The 14,687-nt window shown below is 45.8% G+C and overlaps 1 protein-coding gene across 2 annotated transcripts; it reads left to right on the top strand.

The window, feature by feature from the left end:
- The first annotated feature begins 82 nt into the window (after nt 1–82).
- On the top strand, nt 83–9,257 carry SNRPD3 (small nuclear ribonucleoprotein D3 polypeptide). 2 transcript variants are annotated; one of them, XM_010955438.3, is made up of 4 exons: nt 83–235; nt 1,632–1,775; nt 6,988–7,180; nt 9,043–9,257. In XM_010955438.3, exons 2-4 carry the CDS (start codon nt 1,650–1,652, stop codon nt 9,102–9,104), a joined length of 381 nt encoding a protein of 126 aa, XP_010953740.1. In that variant the 5' UTR covers nt 83–235; nt 1,632–1,649; the 3' UTR covers nt 9,105–9,257. The 2 variants fall into 2 exon arrangements, with proteins under 2 accessions (XP_010953740.1, XP_010953741.1); XM_010955439.3 differs by having other exon boundaries at nt 99–262.
- The last annotated feature ends 5,430 nt before the right edge of the window (nt 9,258–14,687 follow it).

Below are 14,687 nucleotides of genomic sequence, written 5' to 3' on the forward strand. Positions count from 1 at the left end.
TCTCTCTTCCGGGGCCGGAACTATTGTACCAGAGCCGAAGTTTCCCAGCCGGCGGGGTGAAGAGGAAGCGGAGGCGAGACTGCGCTCGCCACTGTGAAAAGGAAGGGGGGGCGGGCCCTGCGCAAGGCATTTTGGGAACGCGAGGTATTCTGGGAGCGCGGGCCCGCCATTCGCTCGCCTCACGCCTTCGTGGTCGCCAGTCTCCGCAGCATCAGAAAGGAAGAGACCGGAGCCGGTGAGGAGAGGCCGGGGGCGGGCGAGGGTAGGTCCAGGCACCCGCGAGGGGCCGGGGCTGGAGAAGGACGCGCTGCGTAGGAGCTCTGCGGAGTCGGGGATGGAGAAGGGCGGGAAGCCCGGCCACCCAAACAGCAGCGTCGCCTCACTGGCGCCTGGAAGCGAGTTCATTAGCTTTTCCTCAAAGTGCGTGCTCTTCACTGTCTACACCTCTCCAGGACGGTGCTTTTCGAAGCACCCAGGCAGTGGTCTTGAGATCATTTCTGACTGTCTCCTCCCCCGAAATCCTGCATAATCTTCTTCGAAATCCTTTGCATCTCGGCCTCCATCCCCTTTCCAGGCACGCTCCCCTCAGGCTTTCCACACTTACACAAGATTCTGTCAAGTTTCCCTGTTTCTAAGCTGTGTTAAGTCCATTTTGTAAGCGCTGCCGCCTTTGCATTAGATAGTTCCTGACCTGTAATCTGCCGTGATTCCCCCACTGTGTTCAGTATAAAATCCACCAGGCACCTCACCAAGGGAGCCTGTCTTTCCCAGCCTCTCCTGTTCCCTTTCCTGTCTTGACCACACCGGTGTTCCAACCTTCAGCTACTCATCTTGGAATTTAAAAGTTCACTGCTTTTTCTCTTTTAATTAGGTCAAGTCAGGCACTTGCCCCAATTGTTTTTCCTCCAAGATAACTATTTCCTGCTTATAGCACATTCTTTGTGAACGCTTTGATGTTTTCTCTTTAGCCTTAATGGTGAAGTAAGTGGAGGGTCAGAGATCACTTAATGGGTTGAATTAAATGCACAGTCTTTTCTAGATTGGCCTGGATCTTTTGGTCTATATCTGCACTGCCCGATACTGGCCACTTGTGGCCACTGGGCGCTTTAAATGTGGCTAGTGTGACTAAGGGACTGAATTTTTAACTTAATTTCATTTTAGTTGGGTTTAATTTCTGTAGCTAAATGTGGACACTGACTACCCTTTGGGACAGCTGAGGTCTGCATCATAGGTTCTTGCAGTGGTGTTACCTGCAACTTTGGGTTGACAGGTACACATGCATCCCAGCCCCTCTCTTCCTCAACACACCAATAACTGTCTGTTCCCAGTAGGGGAACACATAGTTATTTGATGAAGATAAAGGGACATGTGGTGGTGGGGAGATGGGAGGCACTTTCTTTTCATTCCCATTAGCTTTTCCTCTATCTAGTTCCCCATTCCTCCCCACCCACATCTTGCTTGTGTTTGCCAGGTAGGTTCCTCCAGCTGGGAGTCCTCCTTTTTTCCTGCTTAAAAAAAAATGCAGCTTTGTTAAGTTTCATGGAGTGTGAGGCCTTGAGGGAGACATGGTGTGTGCCACTTGCCTTCTCCAGCTCTGAAAGATGAACTCATTGTTGTCTCTCTCACCATAGGACTCTCTTCCCGCCAAGATGTCTATTGGTGTGCCGATTAAAGTCCTGCATGAAGCGGAGGGTCACATCGTGACTTGTGAGACAAACACCGGTGAGGTGTATCGAGGGAAGCTCATCGAAGCCGAGGACAACATGAACTGCCAGGTATCCTGCTTTGCACACGAAGCTGTGGGGGCAGCGTGAGCCTGTGTCTTGGAGGACAGACAGATGGTGATTGGAGGTGTTTTTGAAGTTCTGGTTCAGTAGTTACTTACTGGGTGCCTGATGTGTGCCACTGTTACGGGTCCCGGGTGTGTGGGCATAAATAAGAGCCGTTTGGGATATTTAGCTTTGTCCTTTCTTTTCCCAATCCTGTAATCATTTTCCCCCATATTTTGGGGACCTGTTTAAGAGAAGTCACAGGTGTGAGTTTAGAGGACAGTTTTAAGCTTCCTACAGGCCAGGTAGAGGGACACGATCAGTACTGAGGTGCATAGTTTCCTTTCAGTGAAACACCAGTGTGTGTTTGCCTGACCCTGGATATGAGAGATCTTCCTCCTGGGCCCAAAGGAAGGAGATACAGTGTTAGATAATCTCCTCAACAACACCCCCGTACAAAATACACCTTCTTTCTGGATTCTTTGGGTATTTTTAACATAGCCTGTTATCAGCCCTTTTCTGACATTTGAAAATGTGATGTATGCACTTGTTAAGTGCCTGTGGTGCTTCTTGGGTCAGGGAGTGTAGGCACTTCTGAGCGTCTGAAGTTTGGCTGGGAAGGCAGGGAGCTTTTCTCTCTTAGCTCCCCATAGCCCACGCCTGCAAGGCAGGCCTGATCTGGTGGCTGCAGGACGTGGCACCAGCATGCGTGCTGCTGAGGGCCCTGCATCAAGGGATGAACAGGCCTTTATTAAATGTACAGGGATTCGGGTTTACATTCCTGGGTACCAAGTGCCTGGCTTCATTTCACTGTCTACCCCAGCTTACCCACTCCTTGACCTTTGTGTCTACTTTTATCCTACCAGATAAGTTTGTGTGAGTCTCCTCTAACTCTTTGTGAAAGGAGGTAGAGTAAAAAGTAAATACTAAAAACCCAAAATATGTTCCCTGGGGAAAACGTTCATCCCAATTGTGAGCTTAGATATTTAGTAAAATATCAGAAACCATAAAAAGAGCTTTAAGGTGAGGAATAATGAGTAGAAATAAGCACATCATTTTGATTTTCTAGACTACACTATATTGATGTAGCCTTTTGGGAGAAACTTTGATGGCAGTGGATTGGATCCTGTGTTCAGTGCGCTGGGTCGTAGATTCTTAGTGAGGCTGGGGGTGGTCTCCTGGCCTAGCTGTGTCAGTATTCAGACTTTTAGGACAGCTCGTGATTTTTTTTATGATGAAAGTTTGTTTTATTTAATATATAAGTAGTTTTCACAGTAGTTAAGAATGTTAATTTCCCATTTAAAAATGGGTAGATAATTCACAAAAATACTGGACATTTGACGTCCAGAAATAATGACATTGTTAATAATCAGATGTGCAAATTAAAAACAGTAAGAATGTCTAAACTTGTAAATTAGCAGAATAAAATTAATAATGCTTCCAAGGAGTCCTTGCTACTCTGCCAGCAGAAGTGTAAATTGTTACCTCCTTTCTGGAAGCGTATTTAACATATGTCAGCATATTTGAGTTCATGATCCTTGCTGTGATCTGCTTTCAGAAATGTATCCACAGTTGTGGACAAAGGGTATCCATTGCAGTGCTGTTTTTAATAATGCAAACCCGAAAACAACCAACATTTCTAACGAGTTAAATGAATTATGATTAACCAAACTAGTGTACATTACAAAGAATATTATTCACCAAAGAAAATAGCATAGAAGAGTATTTAATGCTGCGGGGAAATGCTGTTGACCCGAATGGGGGAGGAATACAAAACTCTACGATATGTTCCCAGTTAAAAAAAAAAACAACCCAAGCTACAAATGATACATTAAGATGCTTTAAAAGTTTTTGAGGAAGACCAAAGTGAGTGGTTGTCTTTTGGTAGAAAATTGTATGTGATTACATTTTTAAAATATTTTTCTCATTTTTAAAAATGATAAGCATATGTTAAGTTTGTGATCATAAAGCACAGTAAATGTTGTCTTTTAAAAAGAGAGTAAGAGTCAAATCCAAAACTTCACTGTGCTTGAAGCAATGTAATTCCAGCTGTTTTGGTGGGGAAAAATGATAGTTGACAGTTAATAGATTACATAGAAGTGATGCTTTGGGGCCCTGGCACGATCACCTCACCACTGACAAGACCGTCTGAACTGTTCACTTGGCTGCGGCATAATGGTCTGTGGGAAATGGTCTTGTGTGGTGTCTTCATATAAAGGTGGTAACCCAAAAGAAGTTCTCACGTGACTCAGTAGAAAACCTCCCAGAATTAGTATCAGGAAAGTTTTTGAAGTTTCTGAATGCATCGTGGTTAGGAATTTCTTCAGATACCTAGCTTTCTAACTAGAAGGAAAACTAATTATTAAGTTATCTACTATATGTTCCTTCTGAGCAATTTGAGAGTGGCTTGCAGATATCATGCTCTTTTATTGCATGTACTTGTGTGTCTTTCCTCTCACTGTGTCCACAGCACAGTTACTAATTCAAGAACTCCAGCACCGAGCTGGTACTCTGACCTGCAGTGTGTCCACTGTCTACACGTGTGTGCCTTGTGTGTCCTTTATGGCCATGCTGTCCTTTCTGCCTCATTCAGTCCAGGGTCCCTTACTGTGCTTCACTGTCAGCCCACTTGATGCTTCTTTAGTCTAGGATGGTCCCTCCAAGTTTGCTTTTCACACCATTGACGATTTTGAAGACTAGAGACCAGTTATTTTGTTAGACTGTCCCTTGATTGGGGTTTCTATGATGTTTCCTCATAATTAGATTGGGGTTATGCCCTCTTTTGACTGTTACAGTATAAGTGATTTTGTCTCCTGGGGTGTCACTCAGGCCCGAAACACTTGTCTGCCCCCATTGGTGCTGTTAACCTTGATCTTTTGGTTAGGGTGCTTTGTGGTCTCTCCAGTGTGTGTTCCTTTCCTTTTGTAACTAATGAGAATTTTGCTGGGGCGGTTCTTTAAGTCAGTACTTGAGAGTGTTCTGTTCCTCTTCATTCTCCCGCCACCCCCCACCCCCGCCAAGCCCCATTTAGCATCCAGTGAGGATTCTTGCTTGAATCTTCTTACAGTTAAGTTTGCAAAAGGATAATTTGTTTTCCTCCATCATTCCCTCTGTATTTATTGGGTCTGCTGCATGGAAGTGCCTCCCCTTATCCCCCATTTATTCATTCATTCATCTGTTATCAACATGGGCTCACGTTATCAATATGTCTTGTTAAGTGGGTTATAGTCCACTGCTGGCCTTATTTATTGTGCTGTTCCAGTGATCCCAGATTTGGCCAGTAGGAACCCTCTCAAGCTGACTTCTCTGTCCTTTATGTCTTGGCTGTTTTGGGGAGCACATCCCTAACTTGTGGTACAAGATGTTTGTTACAGGCTCATCTTTAACCTAGCTCTGGAATCAGCCATTTCTTCAAGAGCTTTGCTTTCTTTCAGGTTGGGAGTAGAATGTAGAAACCAGGTTCTGGGTGCTGTTGAGATTTTAAAAGTCTTAGTTTAACTTGTCAAGCTAGGACCTGTCTCCAAAGGGCTGTGAGCTTAATAGTACCAGAAGATTCTGTTCATTGCATGCACATTCTGTGCCGGGCACTACGCTGAGGTTTTTACGTACAGTAGATCCTTCAGTCATTACAGGACCTCTCTGAGCTCAGACAAGGTTCCAGATGCCCAGGGTGACCAATCACATGTGGGAGGAGCTGATCTAAACCCAGTGTCTGACTCCAAGTCTGTGATAAGCCTGTTGGATCCTGTTGCTCATGCCATCTGTGTTTTGTTGTGGCTGCTGGGAAAGTTGAGTGAACTGGGTGTTCCTGCCTGACTTTAATTAAAACCTAGTTGCTGCCTTTGGCTTATGGTACAGACATAGCTGGGCTTGTTGACACACTGCGCAGCCGTAGCGGGGCCTGTGGGCCTTGCACACAGCATGGCCATTTCTCACTGGCGCCGTGGCGAGAGCCAGAGAGCAGTAGCGGGCTGGTTCTCAGGGTTGCAGTGGAAGTGATGATACTGGACTCTTGCTTCAACAAGGACATGTGCCGTGTGTGAAAGCACTTAGTGTAAGTCTTGTTGCTCTTATGTAACAGTCTCTGTCAAGGACCCTGGAAGCAGGTTGGGGAGAGTGTGGCAGGCAGGGGTGAGATGCTCCGGGAGGCAGTGGAGGAGAGGTGACTTGGCGGCAGCAGAGCGCCCAGAGTAGGCGGTGGTGGCGGCCTCAGAGTGTACTTGGCCTTTTCGCACGCTGGGTTCTCAGTCAGAGGCCAGGTGGCCAGTCAGCACTGGAAGGAAAAAGCAGCAAGCCAGTCAGAAATCTGGGAGGCAGCATACCTCCTGCAGTGTGGGCTTGACTGTTCTGAATACACTGTAATCCGTTCCCATCCAGAAGTCTGGGAAATAAGCTACTTTTTCTGTTAAATGTGGTCCCTGTTGAGATTGTTGGCAGGTCTGTGTCCCCTTCCCACACCGAGGCAGTGTGCTGGCTGGACTCACCTCTGGCACCCCAGTCCCATCCTACGGTTTGTCTATGCTGGTAGTCATCTGTCCAGAGTGCTCCCTGGACACTGTCCCTCCCACCTCTGTCCACAGACTTGAGGGGCCCCACGGTCTCTGAGATGGCGGTCCCGTCTCTTTCTGCAAGCTCTTGCCTCGCACCCCTCCAGTATTCCGGGCCCTCAGTGCAGGCACTGCCACCTCCACCTCTCAGTCCCTGTCCCAGGCCAGCGGGGCTCAGTCTCACCTACTGGAGTACGTCCTCTGGGAGGACGGGAACCTTCACGATGCCTTTGCAGTCTGCATGCAGGACACAGTTTGGACAAGCAGTTCTAAGCTGTCTCAGTTAGCATTATCACCGCCAAGAGCATTTTATGTGCTGGCAGGAAGGCTGAGTTAGGGCCCTGGAGCCAGGCCAGCAGAGTTCTAATCGGGAGTCCCTGCATTCTGGCTCTTTGACCTTGGACAAATGCCTTAGTTTTTTTAATCTTTAAAAATGAGAAATCTCATACCTACCCTGCAGGTTCTGTGAGGATCGATGATATGAAGTGCTGAGCACCGTCCCTGGCTCACATGGTAGACACTCTGGAATTAACCCAGCTTTGCCTGGCTCCTTGATTTTGTTATGTTAGTTCTGCCTTTCTGGCCTCCCCTCCCAGCAGCCAAGGCTTGTCTCCATGTGCCCCTGTTCCCTGCTGTCAGACCTTACTGATGAGCTGGTGATTTCCTTCCAGATGTCCAACATCACAGTCACCTACAGAGATGGCCGTGTGGCACAGCTGGAGCAGGTGTACATCCGCGGCAGCAAGATCCGCTTTTTGATTTTGCCTGACATGCTGAAAAACGCACCCATGTTGAAGAGCATGAAAAACAAAAACCAAGGCTCAGGGGCCGGTCGGGGAAAAGCTGCTATTCTGAAGGCCCAAGGTAGGTGCTCCTGGTGCACTGCTTGTGACATGCGGGTGTGTCTGGTACCTTTTAGAAAGGGGCCCTGTTATTGCTGGGGCCTGGGGGTGGACCTGACCTCTCCATACCACTGCCATCCCTTTTCCCTGCACTCTTGGGGGACCCTGGGTGGGGGCAGGTACCCTGCCTTCTGTGTGTTGCCTCACCTGGTCCAATTCAAGGGGCTTATGCAAAATCCAAAATGGCTCCTTAGAAAAAAGATGGGGATTTAAATGAAAGAGTGGTTGGTCTCCTCTGGGAGGCCCTTTGTTTTCAGAAATTCTGGGGAGTCTGCCTTGGTCTAGTTTGCTGAGTGGAGACACTGCAGTGTGGATTAGCTGACTCCTAAAGCGATGGGGTAAATAGTTCCTAGTGAGGCTGAGGGTGTGTACTGACACCCAGCATTAACGGGGGGAGACAGTCGGGGGGACCCATTTCCAGAAAAGAAAGAAGCAGGTTTGAGCCATCTTTACCCATTAAAGGGTGCTGAACTTGTATTTCCAAAGCTTCTTATATTTAAAAGTAAATCCTTCCTTTAGTACATTCCAAAAATGCACTAGTCTTTCCTGGTGACTTAGTGCGACCTTTTTTCTGGGTTAGCCCAATCAGAGTTTTATATCTGGGTCCTGAAAGTTCAGCCATGCTGATAAGTTACGAAATCAAGTGCAATCGTTAGAAACGGTCTTAAAGACCATCGTGATAAAGAGGTGGACAGTGCAGGAGGGTCACTGGAGGCTCCGTCAGTATCTTCAGCTGCGGTGCACGTTGTATGTGAGGCAGCTTTTGAGATTAAAGATTCAGTTGAGTAATCCTGTACAGTGCCCTTCAGAATAACTGATCAGAGAATCTCCTTGCCCTTCTCCAATGAGAGGTAGTACGGAGAGAGAACCAGAAGCTCTGGACCTTTTATCCTGGGGAAGGAGTGATTTTCAGAAGTGCTGGCTTTGTGTGGGCACTGGTATTCTGTCTGCTTCGTCCACGGGGGCTGCCCTTGTCAATGTGTGACTGTCCCATCTTCTCTCACCAAAGGAGAAGCCCAGAGGTGCTTGACTGAGTTGCCTGGCTCACTGACTTCTGCCTGAGCCATCTGTGCACCCCCCCACCCCCACCCCAGCCCTTGCTCGGGTCTATCAGCACGTGACCCAATTCTCCTGTGGTTTCCCTCCCTCTTCAGGCCGGTTCCAGGCTCTAAAAGGAGAGGGGGTGAGGCTCCAGTTAGTAGCTGTCACGATATTGCCACCTGTTCTTCAAAGCTACTGGTCCTGTCCCAAAACCCTCAGGTCACAGAACAGCAGTCTTGTGCCCTTTGTATGGGGAGTGGTTTAGTTTTGGGGTTTTGTGAGGGTTTTCTGGGTTTTTTCTTTGTGATTTTTTCCTCCTATTATGAAACATTTCACACATGTAGAATAGCTCAAAGAAACCTTTCACCCAGATTTAATAGATGTTAACATTTAACTGTATTTGTTTCAGAATTTTAAGTGTGAGTTAAATGCATCTGTCATGTTTTATTAGCTCGCCCTCAGCCAGCTCTGAGAATTCATCTTTTCTGCGGTTCCTACAGTGGCTCCCCAAACCACCTTAGCTTTTGGGGCCCTGCCTCCAAGTCTCCTGTAGAGAGCAGTGCTGGGCTGGAAGGCAGGAGTCTGGGGCCTCCCACTCTGAGGCCAGGCACCAGTCCCCGCCCATTTCCTGCTGTGAAATGTGATGAGGTGGGCATGGTGCTGGACCAGGTGGCCTTTCAGGCCCCTTCCTGGGCCGACGTCCAGGGCCCTGGCTGCTCTGTGGTATGAGTACTCACTGATCACACTGACCTGGCCTTGTCCTTTCTCTTTCCCATCTTTCAGTGGCCGCAAGAGGGAGAGGACGTGGAATGGGACGTGGAAACATCTTCCAGAAGCGAAGATGAATTTATCTGTTGGACAGAAATTTGCCCTTATTTTTTCTTTAAGGTTGTCTGGGTTTGGGGGGTGCGCACCTGTGTATATGTCCTAGGTTATCTTTTGACATCATTTTCTTTAGATCAGGAGATATGTTAAACTAAATAAATATGGTGATGGTGGTTGTTTTTTTTTCTTTTTGGGAACAAAAGGACTGTGTTCATTTTGGAGTTTTTGATTGTGTTTGCCTTGGCAGCAGGTTAAACTCTGATACCCAGGGCGATGTCCTGGGAACGTGCCAGTACTTTGAAGTAGCACAGGTTTTGATAAGAGCATTTGCTGCTGCTCCAGGCTTGTTGCTGGTTAAGCCCTCAGAACGACTCTGAGGACGCACAGATTGTCTCATTTGTCTTCAGACACGGGCCCTCACACAGCGCTTTGTTCAGGTAACCGTGGAGGAAATGCCATCAGCTCAACTTGAACAGCCCAACACAGATGATCCTGACACAAAAAATCCAGTGCTTTGCCCTCGTAGCCTGGAAACCCTCTTGGCTCAGCATTTGGCAAAAGTAATCTAATATAAAAAGGTGATTCAGAGAATCCTGGTGGCTCCTGTCCTGGCTTCATAAGCATTTTTGTGGTGATTTGGGGGGACAGTTCTTGTGTGTTGATCAGTGTCGACTGGCACAGCTGCAGGTTTTAACTAAACAAAGGCAACTAAAGACAGAGTGTGCACGGTGAAGAGCTGGCAGAAGCATGGAGATTGGAAATGCAGCCTGGAGAAGTCAGACGTGGGAGAGAGGCCTCGCAGGGGTTCCGTATAAGGCAAGCTACAGCAAAAACGACTGAGGAAAAGGGATCGCTTATCGGCCCTTAGAACATTGCTCACTGAACGTTGGTCAAGTAGTGGAGGGAGAGGAAGAACCCAGCACCAAACAGGTTTTCTGGCAAGTGTTGTCCTATAGTCGTGATGCTACCATGAGGGGACAGACCTTATATTCTTCCCGTAGTAAGAACTGGCAGAGAGCAGGCATCTGTGATCGGTCAGCTCACACGGGCTCGTCCCCTGGAGCAGCCCCTGTGTTGTGTCTCTTGGTCCCGCACCCCAGCTTCTCTGCCACCTTTGGATGAAGTCTGGCCAGTGGTCCCGCAGGCAGTGCTGCTGCAGCTGTGACGTGAACTTAACTGTGGAAGGAGTTAAGAATTAATTTGTTTTAGGCTTAACCAAGAGTTTATTTGTTTCTGATAAGAAAAGAAATGTGTACATTGAGTTACATATAGAGTAGATTTCGTTGAAGTCCTTCTAAGTGGAATTCTTCCAAGTAGAAGTTTCAGGTCTAGTGCCCTGCCTGGATGCCTCCCCTTCCCTGCTGGTGACCTTGATTTAGACATTGGTTTATTGGCTTTTTAATTGAGCCTTTTGGATTGTTAACATAGTGAGCAGTGGTTTCGGCATCAGCTGGGGGTCTGGTTAGAGATGAAATGCCACGGCCTCACCTCACCCTAGAGATGCTGGTTAGTTGGTCTGGAATTGAGACTCAGGAATCTGCATTTTAAACCATGCCCTTGCCGCCCCCGCTTGGTGTTTCTGATTCAGTATATCTGAGGCTACATTTTGACCGTGATTTAGAGTACGTTACTTTAGTGTGATTGCTACTTTAATTATTGTACTTTCACAGTAAACAGTACTTTAAATAATAACACATTACACTTAATAGTAATACGTTGCATCCTGAATCTGAAAAGCTGACTTTGGACATCGTTCTCCCTGGAAACCATGTGGGAGTACCAGCCGTATGCATTCTATACACAGTGAAAGCTAGCTTAACCGTCCCCAGATCCTGAAAAACAAAGGGTGTTCTCATGTTTTTGTTTCTAGTTAAATGTTCACTGTAAAAGTTTAGAAGTTTTATAAAATAATAAAATTAACCCAAAACAGAGATTTGTAAAGTTTCATATCCTGCATTTTAGAATAATGTTTGTCAGTTATTCGCATTGAAAGAGCAAATAATTCTGGTAGATTTATTGTGACCAACAGCAGCCCTCCTGCTCTGTCGGCCCTTGTCCCCATTCCCACCTCCCGGTAGCCCTCTCCAGCTCTTGGCTGGTGGTTTACATTTGCTTTCATGTCTCAATGTAAACTGCCTTGTGTGGCTCCTCCTTGAAATTTTGTTCAACTTCCTCCTCCTGCCCACCATGCAAGAACTCCCCATCACCACCTCCCTGATGTGATGCTGGTTAGATCATATTCAGTGTTTACATTATTAGGGCTGGGTATTTAATTCACAGCTGAACCAGGTAGTAAAGTAGACTACTTTCCTGCAGAACTTCCTCTTCCCTGGAATTTATAATCCTCACGTTTTGGGGGTGGGGTGGAGGGAGGTAATTAGGTTTATTTATTTATTTATTCTTAGAGGAGGTACTGGGGATTGAGCCCAGAACCTCATGCATGCAAAGCTCATGCTCTACCACTTGAGCTATACTCCATCCCATTCTTAATTGCTTAGTTTTCCATCTCCTTGTCATGAGTTCAACTCCAAAGTTCTCTGAAGCCATTAATACATCATCTGTTTTATCCATTCCTTCTTGATTGGCCCCAGTCTAGACTGGCTGTCCTTGGTGCCTAACGTGTTGCTGCTACCCTGGGCTTTCCTCTGTAGAATCTCCTGTTGTTTTGTATGTGTAACCTCTTCCTCTCATGGTTTATTACCTCATTCTGGTAGAGACCTGCTATAGAAGGGGTGCATGGCCAGTAATTTTTTGAGAGCATTGCATATTTGAAAATGGCTTGTTCTCGCAATACCCGACTGAGTATGAAATTCTGGATTGGAATTGGTTTTCCTTTAGAATTTTGAAGGCATTTTTCTTCTGGCATCTTGTGTTGCTGTGGAGGTCTGAAGCCACTTGAGTGCTGACCTGTGTGTGTGACCCCCTTTCCCATCTGTCACCAGTGTTCTGAGATTTCACACTGACGTGCCCTGGCTCAGGTCTGTTTTCATGCATCGTGCCAGGCTTTCGCTGAACCTTTTCAGAATGGACTCTAATCCTTCCTTTCTGGGAAACTTTTTTGAGTAACTTGTTAATGATTTCCTTCCTTTGGTTTTCTGATTTTTCTTTCTGGAATCCTGTTATTCAGATGTTGTATTTCCTGGACTTAACCTCTGTTTCTCTTTCTCTTTTCTCTCTGCCACCCCACACCCAATTTTCTTGTTTTTTGATCTCCGATGTGGCAGATTTCCCCAAGTTGATTATCTTAAGATTCCTTTTAATTTTTTTAATAGGACTTAATTCCATGGTTGCAATATCTTCCTCTAAGGACGTGAGTGTGCTGTGTTGAAGCTTTCATCTCCTGTGTGATGTTTTCTTACCGCTTTTTGTTTTTCTTTTAGTCTCATTTTTATACCTTTCTTTTTAGCTGCCTGGCATTCATCAGTAGTCTGCTTACATTGAAGACTGGGGTATTAAAAAGAATGTGTTTGTGAGGTGAGCTGATTTGGACTTTTTGGGTAAATCCCCAACATACTTTTAGGACTTTCCTCTTGGGCTGGTGAGATTCCTTGAAGAAACCTTCAGTCTCTTGTCAGGAGGGCTTACCTTGGCCTGCTGGCCTCCTGGGAGCTGAGTTGAGGGGAAGAGGGCTGGGGATTCTCAGCATTCATGTATGTCCAGATTCACTTCATCTTCTAGGCTTCTGGGAAGGCCTCCTAGTCCAGAAAGCTTGTCACCCCCTCTAGGGAGTAAGCTTCCAACTTTTTCCAAGGCTGGGGAGGAGCAGTCTCAAGATCATCGGGAGATCACTTTAAGCACATGCTATCATTTTTTTTAACGTATTTTCTTAGAAAATATATTTAAAATTGAAAACAACTTGGCAAGATAAAGAACAAAGGATGAAGTCATAGAAGGATAACTAGACCAAGATTTAAGAGGTGAATTTTGGCTCTGTTGCCACTACAAATTCTCTCCAGACCCCTGGTTTGTTATCTGTACAAGGGAGCGTTTAGACTCAATTGATTCATTGATACTGACTCACCTGCTGGGTATTCCATAACTTTAAAAAATAAAGGCAGAGCACACAGACATTCTTTCTGCTTCTGGCCAAGATGGGGGTAATTGCCTAGATTTATACCTTCATGCCTGCAAAAAGATAAAAACTCAAGAGACTGAAGAAGAGTAATCCCTAAGAGATGGGTAACAAATGGGGTGGTAACAAATACTGCATTGTGAGAGTTTCCAGGCTGTGGCACAAAGGGATCACGCCAGCCTTCCTGGGCTGAGGAGTCACTTAAGTGTTGAGAGGCTGAGGCAGCTCGAGCTCATAGGACAGAATAGCAGAGAGAAGAAAGCTGCACAGAGAACCCAGGTGGTCTGCAGAAGATCCCTCTTGAATATTCAGAATACCGATCAGTATAGGAGTGAGTAAACTGAGTCTGGGGAAGGAACCATCAGAAAAGTTGTAACAGTGCCTGGCATCACACAGGGCTGGGAAGGGTCCCAGCGGCCAGAGAGGAACTCAGGATAGTGAGTAGACTATTGTTCAAAATGTACCAGGGGTTTTATTTTGAATAAGTATAGAATTAGATAGTTTGAATAAATTCAGGGCTGTGAGCTACAGGGGTCGTCTCAGTACCTGGCACTGCGATGATGTATAGCAGGGGAGATAGTGGCTTGATGTGTGAGAGTTAAAGGTGGTTGGGGATAGACTCTGGATTGGTTAGTTTGTGTGTGAAAGGTATATTGTGCAAGCAAACTGTTTACTATCTCTAGGAATTAACTATAGGAGGGGCAGTCTCTGAAGGATTAACAAGGCCCCAAGGTGTCAAGGCATCATTAAAAAATTTAAACATTCAGTAAAAACATTTATAATACAAAAATATGTGTTTTAATACAAGTATCCAGGAAATTCTTGGCTCATAAATGAAGAATGACTAGCCCTAGGCTGAGTTCCTCTGGACCCAGCTGACAAATCATAAAAACAAGGCATGAAAGGATCAAACTGCTGCCAGGTCAATTAGATGTATCCTGGAACAAAGCTAGAGAAGATTTATAGAAACATAAAAATATCTAGCACCCTACAAAGTAGAATTCACAATGTCTGGCATACAGTCAAAGATTATGAGATATGCAAAGAGGCAGGAAAGCACAGCCCATATGAGAATAATTTAAAACAACCAAAACTGACACAAATGTTAGAAGTAGCAGAGGACATCACGGCAGTTATTTTAACTATTTCGTATATTCAGAAAGTTAAGTAGAGACATGAAATCTAAAAAGGAGGGTTGTAAAGGGAGGAGACATAAGAAAAAAGAGGAGAGAAGGAGAAACTTCCCACTGACCTATAGCTGGATGGGACTCACAACAGATAAGACATTGCAGAAGAAAAGATTAGTGAACTTTAAGGCATAGTTATAGAAACTATCCAAGATGAAACAGAAAAAAGGAATTTGAAAAAGAAAAGAGAGCTGTGGGACAACTCCAAGTGTCCTAGTATATGGGTAGTTGGAGTTACCAAAGGAGAGGTGATGAGGGAAACAAAAATTATTTGAAGAAATGGTCAAACTTAGAGGGGAGGATATAGCTCAAGTGATAAAGCGTGTGCTTAACATGCACAAAGT

The sequence above is a fragment of the Camelus bactrianus genome, chromosome 32 (genome assembly GCF_048773025.1).
Source record: "Camelus bactrianus isolate YW-2024 breed Bactrian camel chromosome 32, ASM4877302v1, whole genome shotgun sequence".
Lineage (NCBI taxonomy): Eukaryota > Metazoa > Chordata > Mammalia > Artiodactyla > Camelidae > Camelus > Camelus bactrianus.

What these genes read in the sequence shown, in the direction of transcription:
- SNRPD3 (XM_010955438.3), top strand. Translation starts at nt 1,650, where the DNA reads ATGTCTATTGGTGTGCCGATTAAAGTCCTGCATGAAGCGGAGGGTCAC. An exon ending in AGGACAACATGAACTGCCAG is followed by an intron (nt 1,776 to 6,987) that starts GTATCCTGCTTT and finishes ATTTCCTTCCAG; the next exon opens with ATGTCCAACATCACAGTCAC. An exon ending in TGCTATTCTGAAGGCCCAAG is followed by an intron (nt 7,181 to 9,042) that starts GTAGGTGCTCCT and finishes CCCATCTTTCAG; the next exon opens with TGGCCGCAAGAGGGAGAGGA.